This window comes from Emys orbicularis, chromosome 1, assembly GCF_028017835.1.
Source record: "Emys orbicularis isolate rEmyOrb1 chromosome 1, rEmyOrb1.hap1, whole genome shotgun sequence".
Lineage (NCBI taxonomy): Eukaryota > Metazoa > Chordata > Testudines > Emydidae > Emys > Emys orbicularis.
Genome location: NC_088683.1, coordinates 150,485,635 through 150,506,266, shown reverse-complemented (window position 1 = coordinate 150,506,266; position 20,632 = coordinate 150,485,635). Strand labels below are relative to the sequence as shown.

Genomic DNA, 20,632 nt, shown 5'->3' with positions numbered 1-20,632 from the left:
TCTAACAATTGTACTGAAGGAGGGTGTCACTCATGCCCTAAAGACAGAGTGAGACCCAGGGACTGGCAAACTGGTTCAATAAAGCTAAATGCTCATCCTTTCACCCTCCCTTAATCCCTTGCAGATTTCTAGGGCTGAATGCAGGCTTACCCTGCTTTAAGTTTCTAAAATGTTTGGTAACTTTTCTTCCATGGTTTCTTAGATCACTGCCTGTCTAGGCATGTCCTGATTCTTAGGACTGTAAAGCCAGGGAGAGGAAAAAATGTGTTTGTGATATATCTTTGTAATATTTCCAGTTTTGCCATCCCAAGCATTCAAAAATCTTGAGTAGAGCTGGTTGAAAATTTTCCACTGGAAAATGCCATTTCCTTGAAATGCAAACTTTCTGTCGGAATATGTCAGTTTCAATAAAATTTTATTTTGGAAAAACAAATTGAAATGCAGCCTTGAAATGTTCAATTTTCACCTTTTCAAAACAGAATGTTTCAATTTTTCATTTCAACATTTATTTTACATTATATTATAAAATACATTTTAAAAATTGAAATAACATGTTAATCAACACATTTTGATTTTATTGAACCTAAACAATCTGGGTGACTCAAAATGAATTTTTTCCCAAAAAAATCATTTAGTGGGACATTGCAAAATTCATTGGTTTTTTTTTCCAATTTGAAACAAAAAAAATTTGAAATAGCAAAATTTCCCACAAAAGAGAAATTCTGGTTCCTAAAGATCTCTAAGCATGAATTGGGACTCCAGAAAACATGAGATTGGCTTAAAAATCATAAGCCTTTTAAAAATAACTTTGAGATTTTTAGCTTTGCCTCCTAGTGTTCTGGCCTTAAGGTTTCACATTTTCAACTTTTTCTCCACAACCATGAGAGCTAGAAATTACATTTTTTAAATGAAAGCTGAGATTCTGACCTAATCACATGAATCCAGGAGCTGGAGCTTTAATAACAGTACCAACTGTCATGAGAGTTGGTAACACTGTATTTCATCAAGGACTGATAGCAAAAAGTGTTGGCTATATTGTATGAGAGATTTGTGGGGGTATGGTGAGAGAGCCTTGGTTTTTCACACACACAGGCTCTTGTGTTCCCCTCCAGTTGGAAGCTTTTAAGATTCAACCTTCACAAAATTAGCACCTAGGTCTCCAGAGATGAAAGGCATAACCCCAATGATGATCTCATCTTCCTTCATCCCATTAAGTGGGTGAGTATGTGGTCAGACTGTGCTGGGTTGTGTTTCCTTGTTTGGGGGTAGTTAGCAGTTTGTTTTCTATACACAAAGAGCAAAATATCCACTTTAGCTTTAGAGCTAGATTAGATCAAGATTAAGGAAGAAAATGACAATAGACAAAAGCAAAGTATGTCTACACAGCACCTAGACCAGGGGTCGGCAACCTTTCAGAAGTGGTGTGCTGAGTCTTCATTTATTCACTCTAATTTAAGGTTTTGCGTGCTGGTAATACATGTTAACGTTTTTAGAAGGTCTCTTTCTATAAGTCTATAATATATAACTAAACTATTGTTGTATGTAAAGTAAATAAGGTTTTAAAAATGTTTAAGAAGCTTCATTTAAAATTAAATTAAAATGCAGAGCCCCCTGGACCGGTGGCCAGGACCCGGGCAGTGTGAGTGCCACTGAAAATCAGCTCGCGTGCCGCCTTTGGCACACGTGCCATAGGTTGCCTACCCCTGACCTAGACACCTGCAGCTGGCCCATGCCAGCTGCCTCAGGCTCACAGGGCTTGGGCTATGTGGCTGTTTCATTGCTGTGTAGACTTCCAGGCTCAGGCTGCAGCCCGAGCGCTGGGACTCTCTCACCTTGCAGGGTCCTAGGGCCCAGGCTCCAGCCCGAGCATGGAAGTCTACATGGCAGTGAAACAGCCCCTTAGCCTGAGCCTCATGAGCCCGAGTCGACTGGCATGGGCCAGCCACTGGTGTCTAGTTGCTGTGTAGACATACCCTATGTGTTCACTGCAGAGTTAGCCCAGGATCTTACTTGGGTGTTGCCCCTAACCCCCCTCCCATCCACACATAAAAACCCTCTCAGCCGAGTGTGGTGCAGCTTTGGACTAGCCTGGCCTGGGGCTATAGGCTTAAAATCTGAGTGAGGCTTTCACTTGGCTGGTAACCTCCCCACTTTGCAGTGTGAAGATACAGGCTTAAACCACCCAAGTTCTGATAGTCCTCCAGTGCCTTCCCACAATTCCTCCCATGTGCCCAGAAGGACAGACACATGCTCCCACAGTTCCCTGGGAAAGAATTATAGAGCATCTCAGCTTGCTGCAGCTCTAAGAGCAGTGGGATGTGTCCCCAAAGGTCTTAGCAACCCACATGAGGAGTGCAGCACTAGTGAGATCACAGTAGGTAGCTGTCTCTGCAGTCAAGCAGAGTTCTTAGGCATTTAAAGGTGCAATGCTCAGAAACTAAATATCCCCTTGCCAGGTTGCAAAGTTAGTCTGTGCTGCATTTTGTTTCCCAGCCAAGTTGAGAAGTGTGGATTTTGCATGATTCATTGAACACTGGTGGAGGGGTGGAGTATAGGCTTGTGTGAATGGTTTTCCCTCTCTCACTGCCATATTATCATAGTGGAAGGGGCAGGCTCTCGTTTTGTTAGCTATCAAAAGCAAAGCCAGAAAGCTATCAGCCAGATAGAGAAGGAGGCATGTGCATCATAATTCTTTGGTAAACTAGCAGAGAAGGTCTCCTCTCTGGAGAAATACTGGGCTAGGCAGACTGAACTGCCGCACTGAACCTAGATGCACTCCCTCCAGGTGAGGCTTGGGTCATATTGGGGGAGGCTACATGGTGTGCTGGAAGCTTGCACTGTCTCTGCCAACTCTATACCAGTTTTTAGGCGAGCAGAGAGCTTCAGGCCTCAGGGGCTGGTGCTCTGGGACCTTCTACCTGCACCAATAGTCACTTCATAGCAGGTGGCCGCTGGGTGAGTCCTAATCCCCTGGGGGATTTTACTCTCTCTTTATTCACTGGGGAAGGATGGAGCATGACCGCACAGAGTGTTGAGTCTCTAACTAGGGGCAGAGAGAGCCAGATTGGGGAGGGGGACACTTAAGAGCAGCTCAGGGGTGCAGCACGCAAAGGCACAACAGTACCTACCTCTTAAATAGCACATTCCATCAGTAGATCTCAAAATGCTTTGCAAAGAATGTACGTATCATTATCTTCATTTCACATTGGGGAAACTAAGGCACACAATGAGGAAATAACTTGCCTAAGTTTACCTAGCAGGCTAGTGGCAGAGCTGGGAATAGAGTCCAGGTCTTCTGAATTCCAGTCTAGTGCTGTAGTTACTTCTCCACCAAGACAAACCTCCCATGGCTCATCTAAGGGACTCCTGCTGATGCATAGCATGGGGTAGAGAAGGGAAGGAAGTGCTAATGCTTCACCCCTTCCACCTTCTCCTCCAGTGACCCTGAACTGCTGTTGCACACCTCTTTCCCAAATCACCATGCGTCTGGTGGGGCCGGGGCCTGGAGGGAATGAGTCTCTGGAGGGCTCAATGTAGGGGAGAGGACTTTGGAGCATGAAGACACTGTGAAGAGTGGGTGTCAGGCTGGAGGGCTACCCAGAGCAAAGGGGACCAGAGGAGGAGGGGGATGCTCAGCATCAGTTTTGGAGTGCAGCAGGAGGCAGAGGAAAAGCACTAGGTGATACAAGGCACCCAAACCACCTTAATTCTGCCCTGTAGAAATACTCTTAGATGATCAGAAACTCAGATTGCCTTACCCATCTATAGCAAGGAGTGCTATCTAATGAGGGACCAAAACAAGCTAAGAATGCCTCCTATTCATCAGGTACAATCAGGCTGCTTTATGATCTCATGCTCCTACATCTACAGGTAGAAAAGTGTTTAACATTCCTAATTAGATAAATAACATTCTGAAGGCAAGTGTTCCCTCCCTTCAAGAAGGGCCCAAGCCTGCATGGCCCTGAGGGCACTCAGCGCCTTACAGACTCAGGGCAAGTCAACACTTAAAATGCTGCAGTGGAGCAGCTGTACCAGTGCAACTGTGCTGCTATAGTACTTCCGTGAAGACACTACTATGCCTATGGGAGAACTTCTCCCATCAGCATGGTAGCTATGTCCGTGTGAGAAGCTCTCCCGTCGACATAGCACTGTCTACACACGGGGTTAGGTTGGTATAACTGCGTCACTCAGGGGGGTGGATTTTTCACCCCCCTGCATGATGTAGTTATACTGATGTAAGTTTGTAGTGCTGACCTGGCCTCAGTCCAGACTCCATCTGTCTGGGGCATGAACATAGAGCACTCATATGGAAAGAACAAAGGTCCACAGTCAGTAGTGGAGATTATAAAAGCAGTGTTCCATGGTGCACATTTTTGCTGCTATATGTGCCAAGACGGGAAGATGGCAGACTGGTAAGGTAGTTCGGGTGTCCAGTGTGAGCAGTGCCTTAAACTCGGCATTACTTGGTTTTCAAACATTCATTAGTTTTTTAACTCTAATATTCTTGAAAGGTAAAATCTTTTCAAACCACTGACATGTGCCACCTTCAACTTGAATTCCACCTTAGCAAAGGTGGTTTCATGTGAGATATACATAGAGGAGACAGAGAAAAAGAGGGAGAAAAATCAGTAATAAAATGAAAAGCAGGTGCCTCTGGAGTTGGAACAGGCATCTGTTTAACAGTACACAACACTCAACAATTCAGGGTAAGGCGGCAGGAGCACCATATACAACTGAAACTGCAGCAGGAATTTAGGGAGGCAAGTCATAATTATCCAAGCTGGAATTTGGCCTGAACACTGAGCTCACACCCCAACTCCAGCAAAAAAGACAATGAGGTCTGTGCTTGACCCCAGTGTTTCATGATCTGTTTAGTAAAGCCTTTTTTATTGCCAGACTCCTGGCAGCTAAGGGTTAAAGTCAATTATCAGGTGATGGGAAAGTTGAAAGACAGTTATTTTACAGCTGAAAAGTAAAGGTCAATAATTTTCTTAGAAATGTTCTGTACATAGTGTACAAGCTGAAAATGCATCACCCGTAATTAAAATCCATCCATCTGTCAAACCTATGTTGGTGTACCCAGGCAAAAATTAGGGTGTTCCTGTATATTGGGTAGGAATATTCAGTTATTCAAGATTTCTGGTCCCAAGTATCCCCTTTTATTAAAAATGAATACATATATAAGAAAATAACCCCTGCTTGGCTTCTATCAGAGCCAGCAGTATTTATCTTAGAAGGTCCTGTGAACTGTAATGAACTGCCCAGCATGGTGTCCTCTCCTGCATAAAATCAGAATTGCTCAGCTGTGTGTCATTGGCCTTGTTCTGCCTGCAGCTAAAGGCTCCAAAGGGTTGGAACTTGTGCTTTTTGGTGCAGGAGGATCTGAGCTCTAACTCCACAGCTGCTGTGATGCTCCAGGTGGCCATGGTATGAAGTTTTAAGGACCCACACATTTGTTAATGAAAAAATGTTATAAGTGGGAAGAACTTGAATCTCTCTAACATGTAATTGCCTCATCTTCGGGGAGGGGGCAAACTATCTGTGGCCGTCCTGAGGCTTGTGGATCTGGGACACAGTTGCAATGGAAAATACCAACATGGTAGGAAAACGGTACTTGGATCTGTGTCTTTCCTTCCTAGACTATACAGAGGGATAGAATAACTCTACTCAGACCCAAAGGTCTCTGGCCAAGATTTTCAAACATGGCTGCCTAATGATAGGCTCCTAAGGACATATTTAGGCATCTAAACCAGTGACCTCCCTTTCAAGGATGCTGAACATCCAACACCTCCGACTGACTTCCATCAAGAGAGAATGGAACCTTTAGTTCCAGTGGGCTGGGCTCCATCACACACTGTTCGCTTCCCGGTGCTTTCCCTCCTCTATCTCTACTAATTGAAGCCTGCAAGGGAGCTTTTAAAAGTCAGCTTCTGCTGACCACCCTTGACCCTTTTCTATTGTGATCCACCCAGTGCAGCTGAGTCAGGGGACAGCCTCTGAATATCATGACCAGTTTATGTGACCTGCCTTGTATCCTGCTGCTGCATGCCTAGGAAATACTCTCTTGGCTGTACAGCTCCTCAGAGCAAGACAAAAATCTTCTGCCTGGTTCTGTCAGTGGCTTTTCTTTGAGGTGGAATGTGTTATGCTTTCCATACACAAAGCTGGCTACATTTTGGCAGTGGGTGATGAATCCCTCTGTAAACTATATCAATGCTGTGGGTTCTCTCAGGATGAAAAGCAGTCTTTGAATTCAGGGGCAGCTCCAGGCACCAGCGCAGCAAGCGCATGCCCAGGGCGGCAAGCCGCGGGGGGTGGCCTTCCGGTCACCGTGAGGGCGGTAGTCAGGCAGCCTTCGGCGGCATGCCTGCGGGAGGTCTGCCGGTCCCACGGCTTTGGCGGCAATTCGGCGGCGAGTATGCTGAAGCCACAGGACCGGCAGATCACCCGCAGAAATGGCGTCGAATCCGTGTGACCGGCGGACCTCCCACAGGCACGCTGCCGAAGGCCGCCTGACTGCCGTGCTTGGGGCGGCAAAAAACATAGAGCCGCCCCTGTTTGAATTCTCTTCCAGCAGGGGTGCCATGTTCCAGCGCTCCAGGGCTGCAGCAGGGGAATAGCTTTTGAGCTGTTGGCCTCCTGTTCATGTAACCAGCTTAGCTGGAGTGCTTCTAACTTCCTCCCTGTGACCTGTGTAAATATACCACAGATCAGATTTAAAGAGTAGGTGTGTGTCACTAAAACCACAGACTTGCCTGGGGGAAACTACCTGCCCTTTGAAATGCCGTCTGCCTGGCGTTTGTCACTCCTGGCTCAAGGAAGGGAGGAGGGAGGGGGGGTTGTTGCTGTTTTTGTTACAAAGATGATGGAAAAATAGGATAAATTTTTTGAGAAGGCCAATGAAAATGATTAGTGGGCTGGAGGGACTGACATGTGAAGAGAGATTGGAAACCTGACTATGTATTGTTTGACTAAACATTGGCTCTAGGGGGAATGATAGGCATCTACAAGGATCTGATGTGTGTAAACACCATAAAGAAGGGGGAGGAACTAAACAAGATCAAACTGAGCAAAGGGAAATCCAGGCTGCATAATTGGGAAACATTTCCCTTAAGTGAGGTCTATTAGCCCCTGGAATAGTCTCCCCAAAGGAAATGATGAAAGACTCGTTGCTGGGATATGTCTGATGTGACTCTTTCAGCCCTTTTATGGACACTTTTTCAAACAACTATCCCTTGTCATACAGCAGTCTAATCCAAAGGGCAGGTACTGAGCCCGGTTCTGATTTCAGCTACACCAGAGTGATTCTGAAGCTACTCCTGATTTATGCCAATATAAGTGAGAAAAGACTGGGGCCCATACGTTGCAAATTGACTGTAAAAGTGACATTTTGAAGTTCAATTTATTACTCTCAGTGATTCCAGATCAAATATGGAGAACTTACAAGTAAGTAATATAGTGTTTTCTAATTGGTAGCCTTTGCAAGCTTGACCTGGGCTCTGCTCTCAGGGTCAATCTGGGATCTTTCCTGCTTGGCCATCATTGAAGCTTGACTTCATATCCGTTCCCCAGGTGAGTAGTGTACAGAATATTCCTCTTTGTACTCCTGAACTGAGCAAGACTTTCAGAGCAGAAAAACCTCACATCAGACAGTTCCTCAGTGAGCCCTGTAGTTTTTCAGCCTTTTCTCACATCACTCAGACCTCTGCTGCCACTCTGTGGCCGTTACAATCACTGCAGTAGAATGGATTTTTTACTTCGGTTCTGCATGTGTGCCTCTACTGATCCCAAGCTGTTGAACTAAAATCACAGAATGAAGCAGCAAGAGGGAGCATGGTGCCCATATTTTAAAAAAGGAAGAAAGAGAACCCGGGGAACTACAGACAGGTCAGCCTCACTTCAGTCCCTGGCAAAATCATGGAACAGGTCCTCAAGGAATTCATTTTGAAGCACTTGGAGGAGAGGAAGGTGATCAGGAACAGTCAACATGGATTCACCAAGGGCAAGTCATGCCTGACCAACCTGATTGCCTTCTATGATGAGATAACTGGCTCTGTGGATATGGGGAAAGCGGTGGACATGATATACCTTGACCTTTAGCAAAGCTTTTGATATGGTCTCCCACAGTATTCTTGCCAGCAAGTTAAAGAAGTATGGGCTGGATGAATGGACTATAAGGTGGATAGATTGTCGGGCTCAATGGGTAGTGATCAACGGCTCGATGTCTAGTTGGCAGCCGGTATCAAGCAGAGTGCCCCAGGGGTCGGTCCTGGGGCCGGTTTTGTTCAACATCTTTATTAATGATCTGGATGATGGGATGAATTGCACCCTCAGCAAGTTCGCAGATGACACTAAGCTGGGGGGGAGAGCTAGATACACTGGAGGGTAGGGATAGGGTCCAGAGTGACCTAGACAAATTGGAAGATTGGGCCAAAAGAAATCTGTTGAGGTTCAACAAGACAAGTGAAGAATCCTGCACTTAGGAAGGAAGAATCCCATTCACTGTTACAGGCTAGGGACCCACTGGCTAAGCAGCAGTTCTGCAGAAAAGGACCTGAGGATTACAGTGGACGAGAAGCTGGATATGAGTCAGCATGCGCCCTTGTTGCCAAGAAGGCCAACAGCATATTGGGCTGTCTTAGTAGGAGCATTGCCAGCAGATCAAGGGAAGTGATTATTCCCCTCTATTCGGCACTGGTATGGCCACACCTGGAGTATAGCGTCCAGTTTTGCTCCCCCCACTACAGAAAGGATGTGGACAAATTGGAGAGAATCCAGCGGAGGGCAACGAAAATGATAAGGGGGCTGGGGCACAAGACTTATGAGGAGAGGCTGAAAGAACTGGGGTTATTTAGTCTGCAGAAGAGAAGAGTGAGGGGGGATTTGATAGCAGCCTTCAACTACCTGAAGGAGGGTTCCAAAGAGGATGGAGCTGGGCTGTTCTCAGTGGTGGCAGATGACAGAACAAGAAGCAATGGTCTCAAGTTGCAGTGGGGGAGGTTTAGGTTGGATACTGAAACACTATTTCAGTAGGAGGGTGATGAAGCACTGGAATGGGTTACCTCGGGAGGTGGTGGAATCTCCATCCTTAGAGGTTTTTAAGGCCTGGTTTGACAAATCCCTGGCTGGGATGATTTAGTTGGTGTTGGTCTTGCTTTGAGCAGGGGGTTGGACTAGATAACCTCCAGAGGTCTCTTCCAACCGTAATCTTCTATGATTCTATGGAGGCGCACTGAGTTCTGCATTTGAGGAACATCTCTCCCAGTGCCAAGCCATGCTAAGTGTGTCTCATCTTGGAGCACTAGTGTTTGCAGATTTTGCCTGTGTTAAAAAAATCTGAACATTTTTCCTGGCTCAGATCAAATTAACTCAGCACTGCCCCTCAGATAAACTTCACCTCCAAACTTGAACCCTGAACCTTTATGTGGAGATTTGGATAAATTTAGGCAGTAGTAGAATTTTCATTCATTTAATTTCTGCAGATGTCTCTGTGTTTCCAGTTTGTGAATGAGACTAGAGACACTAAAATGCCAACCAGAGGGCAAGATCATTGGGGTTTTCTTGCAAAAAGTGGCTTTGGGGGGAATATCCCATTTGCTTTGTCAGTGTGGCACAGACCTTGCAAACGACCTTTAACCTGGCACCATGCATCGTGATGCCATTGCTGTAAGGTCAGTATTGCCTCATTGCTACAGGCAGGGAACTAAAAGGAACCTCCCTTTTGAACCAAGTCATTAGGAACCATGTTGGGACATGTTTCAGCTGGGAAACATCCCCTCTCTGAGCTGAGTCAGTAGAAGCAGCACTGGGTGTGACTTGGCTGGGAGATGTCTCCTTCCCCGGAGCCACTCATTAGGAGCCATGCTGAGCATGTTGGCTGGGAGCTGATCTTTGCAGATCTCCCAGTGTGCTCAGAAAGAAATCTGAAAATTTGTTGCTTCTTGAACTGGATGACCAGTCAAGGCCTCTGTTATTGTGAATGAGTCCCCTATTGAGCCAGTCGAGTGTATTTTGGCTCTGATTCATTATTAACCCCCTCTATACAGAGCAGCAGATTTCTATGCCTGCAATTCTTCAGCTGTCACTGTTTTATTTTACATAGCTCCTTAGACTGCACTCATCATCATAGTATCTGAGCGCCGTCCAGTAGTACATTAAGAAACATGACTAACGTCGTGTATTTGTTCTCTCATCCACTCCTCCAGAGGGAAGTGTATGCAGTGGAGTGTCTCGTTTTGGAATTCAGTTTTTATTGTATATATACACACACACACATGTTGATATTGTTTATGGTAGAGAAGGCAGGTCAAAGAAACTTTTCTTGCACTTACAATGTAAGATGGTGAGGTTCACGATGGTCCTTAGTTCCTGTGGGAACCTCAAAGTCCAAAGCCCTAGACCTCAGTGTATGTCTGAGAAGCCCTTAGGGCCAAGAGTGCAGGTGTCTCAACTAGTGGGGTCAAGAAAGTCTGTTCTGGATAAGCTCCAGGATTTCTCGGCACTTGTTTAGAAGAAGTTGAATAATTCCAGATATTCTGCTAGCAGGCTGATTTAGATACATTGTTATAGTTATTGTAACATACATATATTGTTACAGGAAACATAATGTCTGTGACGGCGCATGAGAATTATGTACAGGTATTTAATAGGTATATAAGCCAAGAAACAAAAGGAATTCTTTAGGGAGGCCTGCGGGGGTATAAATAGAGAACAGGAAAATAAGAAAAGAGAGAAAATTAAGTCTGGATACCAGGAAATATTTCTTAACAATGAGGGGTCTATGAGGCTGTAGGATAGTCTCCCCAAGGGAAGTGGTGGAAGCTCCATGACTGGGAACATACCTGCACTGGCCTTAGGGGCTGGCAGTAGACATGACTTTAGACAACTCTGGCCATCTGTAGGTCACCTGGAGGCATCATTCTCGGAATTGCGTGGCCGTAGGAAGGGAAAATAATCTTTCCGACTGTCTGGAAGTTGAATCTAGACAAATTCAGACTGGAAATAAGGTGTAAATTTTTAACAGAGAGAGTAATTAACCATTGGAACAATTTACCAAGGATTGTGGTGGATTATTTCAGGGAAGTTCTATGGCCTGTGTTATCCAGGAGCTCAAACTAGACCGCAATGGTCCCTTCTGGCCTTGGAAGATATGAATCTGTAACTTCACAACCACTATTTTCCATTTGCAACATGAAATGCAGCTATTTATTTTTCTCCTGTGACAACCCCCTTGCCCCTTCCTCCAGCACTCCCATCTCTACACACATATCTCAGAATTCATTCCTTCAAAGGAGGAGTCAGTTCCCTCTGAGCTTCACAGGCTCAACCATGTCTCCAGGCTGCTTGGAGTGTGGAAACTTCAGGCCTCATAGTTCTTGGTTGCTTGGAAGATTTCTTTCTTCTGTCATGTTCTCATTTAATTCCTTCTTGGCCATTTGGTGGGGGAGCTTCTCTCTTCCTTCCCAAATGCTGGGATAACAGGGTGGCTGTGGGGTAGGAATAGGGTTGCCAACTTTCTATTTGCAGAAAACCAAACATCTTTGCCTTGCCTCACCCCTGCCCTGCCCCTGCCCTGCCCCTTCTCTGAGGCTTCACCCCTGCTCCCTCCATCCCCGCTCCCTCCATCACTTGCTCTCCCCCACCCTCACTTACTTGCTTATTTTCACAGAGCAGGGGCAGGGGATGGGGTGTTGGAGGGGGTACGGGCTCTGGGCTGGGGGTGCAGGCTCTGGAATGGGGCCAGAAATGAGGGGTTCAGGGTGCAGGAGGGGCTCTGGGCTGGGGCCAAGAGGTTCAGAGTGCAGGAGGGGGCTCAGGGCTGGGGCAGGGCATTGGGGTGTGGCAGGGGGTTTGGGGTATGGGCTCCAGGTGGCGCTTACCTCAGGCAACTTCCGGAAATGGCTGGCATGTCCCTCTGGCTCCTAGGTGGAGGTACGTCCAGGTGGCTCTGCGCATTGCCACTGCCTGCAAGTGCCACTCCCACAGCTCCCATTGTCTGTGGTTCCTGGCCATTGGGAGCCGGTGCTTGGGGCAGAGGCAACAGGCGGAGCCCCGGTAACTGTCCCTATGCCTAGGAGCCAGAGGGAGATTCTGGCCGCTTCCCGGGAGCCATGCAGAGCCTGGCAGGCACCTTGCCTGCCCCACTGCAGGCAGCCAACTGGACTTCTAATGGCCCAATCAGCGGTCCCTTTTCGACCAGGTGTTATGGTCGAAAACCTGATGCCTGGCAACCCTCGTCAGGAATAAGGGGCACTGGCAGCAAAGCTGTGGGGTGAGGGGAAGAATGTGCATTTCTGTTTCATAAGTGCATGCTATGACTCCTCAGACAGCTGCAGACAAATGACCTAACTTGCAGGCTGGGGAATCTTGCTCACAAGTTGAATTTCTGTGGGGCTGTATCTTTGTTCTTCCAGAGATTTTACAATCTGCTTAGATACATTAGGGTGGTATCTCTGAGGGAGAGAGCTGCCGAGCTGCTGGCTCTTCTCAGCTCTCTCTCTTTGGAATTGCCTCTTTCTTTCATCCCCCTGCATCAGAAGCACGGTAACCAAACCTTCCATGCTGCTTGGGCCACGCCCTTCCTTGGATTCCAGCCAGCAGTCTCAAGCTGTTTGAAGGGGATGCCCAAGTCTGATCTTTCCCAGTGACTTTCTGGTGCATCTGTTGCATGGCTGTGGCTTGGAAAGGGGAAGTGGATATTTCCCTGGCCAGAAACGTACCACAGCAGATACCAGATTGAGATTCACTCCTGCTGCTTTCTGCTCTCCTTTCCCACCCCAAACCTGCTCCCTTATGACATGTTTCAGAGAGAGAGAGAGAGGGAAGTGAAGTTAGGACTGGCACAATGTGCCCAATTGTCAGCCCAGGAGATTGAAATCTTCTGTCCCCAGAACAGGTACAGCATAGGCATAGCAGGGCAGAGAGATTGCCAGCAAATGTGCTTGAGCCCTGCAAGGAGAATGTCGTTCAGTCCTTGGCCTTCTCTGATGAGGTTGACAGTGTCACTAGGGAGGGATTATGTTTTTTGTAGCATGAACATGTGTCTGCTAGGAGCTGAACTGAGGACTATTAATGTGTTTCGTACAGATACCACCAAAAAGCCATCACTATCATCTACAAATTATCCCAGCCAGCTCATGGCTCAGGGTAAATCCTGGGATAGTATATTTAGGAGGGAATGGTTTCTTCTTCAGTCACTGCAGCCCTTGCCTGGATATTACACCTGGCATCTTTAACCTAGAGTTTAAGTGCATGCCGTACTGCTTGCATTGCTGGATTTTTATTTTATACTTCTGCTGAATGACAAAGCTGATCTTTGCATTCGCTTAAAATCATTTTTAAAAGTTCTTTAAAAATATAGTTAAGCTTTGTGTACCATTAAAATAGATGGTACACAAAGCTTAACTATATTTAGGGGTGATGGTTTGAGTCAGTTCTTTATTTTGTTGTATATACATCACTCTGTCATGGGCTGTGATTGAGTAGGAGACCAGGAAGAAAGGGAGGAATCCCCCTTCCTCACACAAAAGGCCCTATCTCATCTCTTGCTCTCAGTCAATAGCTGGCCAACAAGGAATGTATCTTTTACTGTGGAATTTTTAAGATAATAACTAGGACTAATGGGGTGGCATTGAGCAAAGGGGAAATGTTCAGGCTGAATATCGGCAGGCATTCTGCAGTAGGGTTTTTGGCACCTTTCTCTGGAGCAGTGAGCTGGGCTTGTCTGTTAGGATCATCTGGGTGTAACTCACAGGATCCATTTCTCATAGTGAAGGGCGGGAAATATGATGGACCCTGCCCCACAAAGGGTGGCAGATGGAATGGGATCCACATGTATGCGTGCAAAGGCTTCATTTCCACCTGTACTGAGCAGCAGGGTCAGGGTTTGTGCAGGAAAACAGACTTGGCTCTTGGTGTTTATGGCATCTGCAGAGCAACTTGGTGGGTGTTACAGCCTCACTATCTTATCTGTCTTTTTTACTATGGAAGAGATTGTGTTACTCACAGAACTGAGTGGCTGATGGCACTAGCTAGAGTGGTATATAGTGCAGGCACATGCGGAGCAAGCTTTCCCCTTCCTCCAGTGCACCTCATTTCTGACCTACATTCCCCTGCTGCTCCAGGCTCGGGTTTCTCCACACAGCTATACTGAGGAAGGTCCAGAGAGGGATGTAGCCCCCTTTCTTCCCCCCTCCCCCCGTCCCATGACCCCACACACATCTGTCGAAGCACCTCTATCCTGAATTGCAGCACCCTCTGTTGTTTCAGTCTTGCTCTGCACCGCAGCTCTGCCAGTGACCTCACTCTTGACCCACTGCTGTAGGCCTGGGCATGACTTAGTACACCATGCTGCATTACGTGCTGCTAGAGGTGGTTTACATCATCTTTTTAGGAAACATGGGAGTGCATCTAATCAGTATATTTGCTTGGGCTATCACATTATCAGACTGCAAACTGCTGTCTGACTTTGGCAGTCTAAGCTGGCTGGGTGAGTCCCTGTGCTATGGCATGTATGTGACCCAAGTGCCCCACATTGGCAATGGATGGGGGTACACAGTTACAAGTCTATACTCAAGGATTTGCCTAGACATGCCCAGACAGACATGTTTCGCCTGTGATCAGCATGATATTTCACCAAAGAAAGCTGTGTGCATAGGCGCCGGCTTCCTCCAGGCCTGGGAGGTGCTCAACCCCCCCACTCTGTCCCAAGCCCCCATCCTGTCCCGCCTCTTCCCTCCCATTTCTGCCCCTCCTCCCAGCACGCCCTGTCCCCGCTCCAGCTCATCGCAGCAGGCGGGAGGCACTGATCAATGGGGCAGCAGGCAGACGGGAGGCTTTGGGGGGAGCTGGCTAAGCATCCACAAATTTTTTTCCGTGGCTACCTATGGCCATGTGTGGTCTCTGCTGAAAGTTAAGAACTCACTGGTCATCATAGTTATTGTGGGATGGATGGATGGAAAAATTTTAAGAGTTATATAAGTACTTTGTGTTCCAAAGCTGCTGGAGGTGAAACTGGTCATCTGGGGTAGGGTGGTTCTCATGGCTAACTCACTCAAGAGTGGGAACAGCTGACAATCTATCGACCCAACCCAGCCAAGTGTTTACACTCTGACAAGGTGCAGACTTGAGCCTTTACGGAGCCCAAAAAGCCCAAGAAAAAGGTCTTGACTAGGGGTTAGCATCAGGGCAAACTGAAGTTAACAAAACGCCCTGGTTATGAAAAGAGACAAAAGGTCTGGAACTGTCTAATAGGAGAAAGAAGGGCCCATGGTGGTATCCATTAGGGAGGCAATACTCTGTCAGCGTCTAATGAAAAGTGGATCCCAGCACTCTAGACCTGATACTTGAAGTGCTATATAGACTGACCGTTGGTGAGAAATACCATGTTAGACAGGAAAGGAACTTGTTAATAAATATAAGCTCTAGATTATGTTTTATATTTTTCTTTTATCTGTAGTTATATATTTCCAATCCTTATACTTGCTTCTATTTGAATCTTTACCTTAAGCTTTGTTAAATAAACTTTAACTTCTCTTTGTTTTTACTATAGATACCAGTAAGTGCTGTGTGCTAAGGAGAGTGTTGTAACTGAGGTCAAACTAGTGAGCTGGTAGACACTGCTTCCATGGGGGGCAGTGAATCTGTGTGCACTGAGAGTATCCAGAGGCCAAGGGACTGGGCACTTGAGTGTAATGCAGTGGGGTGTACGGACAGGTTAGCAGGATACATGCCCCAGGGCCAAAGCAGAACTCTGGGAGCTAACTACCTCCAGAAACTTAGCAACAGGTTCTCTCTGCTCTGCCTCAAGGACTCACTCAGGAAGCCTAAGGGCTGGGGAGTGCAAATTGCTAGCCTGCAGAAGGAAAGAGTGGGGCAAACATGGCTCCCTTGACCCATAAGCAGGCAGTAGCAATTCACCTGTACCCATGGGTAACCTCAAAAGTGTCACAATGTGCCACATGACCTTGTAGCTTATGCCAATGGGCACACCATTTTTTCTTTGAAAATTGTATTAATTTGAAGCTCTCGTGGCAGCTCATAAAAGGTTGGGGGAAATGCAGTGTCATGCTGCCTGACTGGCTCACCACTAGGAGTGCCTACCTCAGGGCAGATGGTCAGAAAACAAGGCAGACACCCTAAACTGATGGTGTGTGCTATAATTAGATCTCACCAAGCCAGTAACAAATGTGAAATCCTGGACCACTATCCCAGTCTTACCATGGAGTCACAGACAGTCCCCTTATACTCTCCAGTCTATCTTGCCACCCAGGCAAGCTGGACTATGTGAAAAATGGTCACTTACACCAGAAATCACACCACATTCAGGTAGCTCCCAGTCCCAAGAAACCAGTCACTTACCCAAGATCTTACACCAAAGACAACATTGGCAACCAATTTTATACTAAACTAACTAAAGGTTTATTAGCTAAAAAAAGGAAACAAGAGTTATTGAGAGGTTAAAGCAGGTAAAAAATATGCACAGGTGAGTCACAGTCTGTAATTCCAAATGGTAGCAGAGATGTAGTCATCTGCCAGTTTCCCAAAAGTCTCTCAGGGCTACCTAGAATAACTCTGGGGATCTCCATCTTCTCGTTCAGTTATTCTGGCCTGTTAGAATCCAAACAGTGCAGAGATGAAGGATCTTTCTTTGAATCCATACTTATAGCTTCTTCTCACAGAAAACAAGCTGCTAGGTTCACTACCCAGGTGGGCTCTTCCTTTGATGATGGAGAGTGAGGAATGCATTTAGAGTCTTTGACCTCTGATCATTACACACAAAGATCACTTGCTTTGATCACTTTTCTGTTACAGTTCTTCATTTGCATTCCACAAGGCTTCTTTTGCATTTGATAGGTTAGTTACAGGAGTATACACAATGTAAATGTTTGCTATTACATTATAACGGGATACAGGTAAGTGAAAACAATGCATGTACCATCCCATTAGTTTTCATGAAATTTCAACACCAAATATACTCTTATACATTTAACAATCACTTTAATCTATACTAACACACAAGTGAATTGGCCTGGGGCTTTGGCATGAGCTGGTACCTGATCTGTTAGCACCACATGTAGGATTTGGGCACTTAATTGGGACCCTCTTTAGAATAGGACATGCTCAGAGTGTGTAGTCTAGTGGTTAGAGCAGGGGTTTGGTGGTCAAAATTTCCTGGGTTCTATTCTTGGTTCTTCCACTGACTTGCTCTGTGACCTTAAATAAATTGCCTCCATTCTCTGTGCTTTGGTTGCCTAATCTATGAAATGGGGGAAATATTTCCCTCTCTCCCACAAGTGTTCTGAGGCTTGATTCATTAATATTCATAAAGCTCTTTAGAGCCCTTGGATTTAAGGCACTATATAAATACAAAATATTAGTATTCGGTCTTTGTTTGCTGTCAGCGGGAGTTACTTGTATCCTGCACTGAGAGAACAAGTCCTCCAGGAAGCAGATATGTGGAGTTAGAAGGTGCTGTTCCACTGAGAATAGAAATTCAATATGCAAAAAATCTATTGGGCTAGGCCACTCCACTCTGCCCAGTGCAGGTTTGTTCAATATAATGTGTTTTCTAGGGGCTTGTCTATTTTGTTTTATTTTATTCACATTTTTCTCACCATAGCCACTAACATGATATAGCTCATGCCCACAGTACCCTCCTGTGCAGTGTTGCATCCTCTGCTGTTGAACCTCTCTCCTGTTAGTTGGAGCTCCTTTTCATCAAAACACTGAGACAGTCTAGTGTGGGGAAAAAACTATGAGCTTTATCAATCATGCCTGCACTGTATGAGCATTCACACAGCACTGAAGAAACTTCCAAAGTCTTGTTCTGGCATTCAGTGGGCTCAGTGTGAAAACTGGGTAGATCCAGGGCCAGCACAACCCATTAGGCGACCTAGGCGGTCACCTAGGGTGCTACAATTTGGGGGGCGGCGACCACGGCGGTATTTCGGCGGCGGGACCTTCCGCCGCCTAGGGCGGCAGAAAAGCTGGCGGCGCTCCTTGGTAGATCCCTTGTGTATTTCTTCTTTGATTGTTCCAAAGTCCTTGTCAGTGATGTTGAGGGGGTATCTGCTCAGTATTACAGAAACTGCTTTAGCATTCCTGCTTAAAACAACAGAGATTCCACTTGCTTTTCTGTTTGCCTAGAGCACCTGAACTGTCCGCTATGGTTCTTTCACTATTCCAGCTTGAATTCTACTCTCACCCAGATTCAAAGGGCCTTCTTCAGCTTTCATTTATAAGTGTGTAAATCCAGAGTAGCCACATTGAAATCAGTGGAGGCACACCTGCGTAAAACCAGTGTGTGAAATGAGAATTAGGCCCAAAGCATTATGTAGTGCCCACTGATTGTGTACTTCTATGTGCCAGAGAAAGATGAGAATGTTAGCTAACTCTCTGCTTTAACAAGAATCACTAATCCAATGTATACTGGTCTATAATCATGAAATCTGCTGGTGAATCTGAAATGGAAATACAGCATTTTACAATCATATGAAGAATGTATTGAAATGTTTCACTCATGTTCAGATATGACAATGCTGTGGCCTGGCACTGGGAAATTAGTGGGAATTTGACTTGTTACTTTGCAATATCCTACTATTAGCAATTTCTACTCAAGATTTGTAAATATTGTAGAAATAACCTGGAATCATAAATTACCAGTGGAGCCAGAATTCTGTTTCCTACGTGACATTTTTATCAGGACTACAAAGGCTTTTTAAAAATGGACTACTGTTCCCTTGGTTATGCAGAAATTGACCTTATAGAAAGTGGATTACTCATGCGTGTGCCTGTCTAGCTTTCTTAGACATTTCTAAGTTGTCTATCATCTTGGTAATAAAATATTGCATCCCTGTTTTTTGACTGCTTTGCTGACATGGAAGAAAGTGTTTACTCTGGGTATCTTATTTATTATAAGGCTCTAATCTGGTGATTTTTCTTGTTGCAGGATCTGGGAGTCTCCCTTGCTCCAGGCCGCCAAGGAAAATGATGTCCAAACCATCCAGAGACTTCTCACCTGCCATACTTGTGATATTCATCAAAGAGGTAGGGTACTCCATATGCTGTCCATGACTAGGATAGCTGCAAGGAGAGGACGCCTTGGGACTTTGAGTCTGAAGGATGGAAATACTTCTCAAGCAGTAGAAAAGGATGATCTTGGCAGGTTGGGGTGAAAACACTCTTTGTGTGAGGGTAGGGAGTCCTCTGGATTGAGTGTGTTACTCTTGGTAAGATTCATCTCACCAGGCTGGCAAAGGAACTTACGACACATATATATGACTCTCTCTCTCCAGGTGCCCTGGGGGAGACAGCTCTTCATGTGGCTGCCTTGTATGATAGTATGGAGGCTGCACAGATTCTGATGGATGCAGCTCCAGAACTTGTCAATGAAGCAATGACATCAGAATTCTATGCAGGTAAGAATGCCAAGATGAATAAACATGGGCTAAGACTGCCGGAATGGCTGGGAGATATGGCATAGTAGCTGAGATTCTGTTAGCTTTGTGTCCAGATTCCTAGGTGCCCTTTATAAAATGGTCTGTTTCAGGGAGTCATATTTTATTGTCACTTAACTGCATTTTCAACAACCCATAGGTGCTGTTGTGTTCCCAACAGATCTCCAGGAAATGAAACCTATGCCATAGTCCTTTAAAAGAGGGTGCATTTAGAGTATCATTTTATCCTTGGAGGATATCCTATTTCCAACTCACCACAAAAGCTGAGATCCAATCATTATATCTGGACTCCTAGCTAATCAGGGTCAAGTTTTGAGTGGAAAACCTCCAAGGAAAGATCTAAGTGCTGGAGTATTGATTCAGTAGGCGATGCTTTTCCATCTAAGTTATTACTGAATCTAGTGTCCCAGTGTGGTACTAGAGGGAGGTAGGCTCCAAGGAGTGGTGTGATTGATTCACTAGAGGTTGGTCTCCTCTATTAGTCAGTACTGGCCTAAATACCTCACGTGTTGTTAGGAGGATGCAGTGCTGCTGGAGCGGCCATCTTCCAGATGAGGCATAAAACCTAGGCCCTCCAGAGTGGGGTTATTAATTCCCGGGTTTGTAAATTACATTCTACCTTCATTAATTCCCTCTGCATTTTCACTAGGATATGGATTTTTTTCTGTAGGGTCTACCGAGAACTGTATTGTAACTGTGCATTGTTAAAGAGTTGCCTCCTTTTACTCCAGAACCAGCTGCAAGGGAGGAGAGAATATGATCTAGTGGCTTGAGTAGGGATGGGGAGTCAGGAGACTTGAATTCTAGCCACCATCCTGTTATTGAGCAAGTCACTTAATTTCGCTGCATTTAGTTTCAGGCTAGTGATTCCAGGCTCTTGCACATGGGCTAACGTGAGGTTTAATTGATGAACATTTGTGAAGTGCTCTGAGATCCTCAGCTGGAAAGTGTTACAGAAGTGTAAAATATGAGCAGGAGCATAAGTGGAATTAACGAGGCACTAAAGCACTTCACTGAAAAGTGGTGAGAGAGAAGTTGCAAGTGTAATTCATTTAACAGCAATTAATTTCACAGTTGCAACTCCTATCTTAGGGCTAAGACACAATAAAGGCTGTATTAGTGAAAACACTGGGCAAAATTCTGCTCTCCTTTATGCTGGGGTGAATCCATTGAAG

General features: G+C 45.7%; 1 protein-coding gene across 1 annotated transcript in view; it reads left to right on the top strand.

Moving 5' to 3' along the window:
* LOC135884649 (transient receptor potential cation channel subfamily V member 6-like) overlaps nt 1-20,632 on the top strand; it is a 77,157-nt gene that overhangs the window by 22,317 nt on the left and 34,208 nt on the right. The window contains exons 2-3 of the mRNA XM_065412130.1: nt 18,950-19,047; nt 19,296-19,418. Of these exons, the coding sequence (XP_065268202.1) occupies nt 18,950-19,047; nt 19,296-19,418 (221 nt within the window). The remainder of the gene's footprint in view (nt 1-18,949; nt 19,048-19,295; nt 19,419-20,632) is intronic.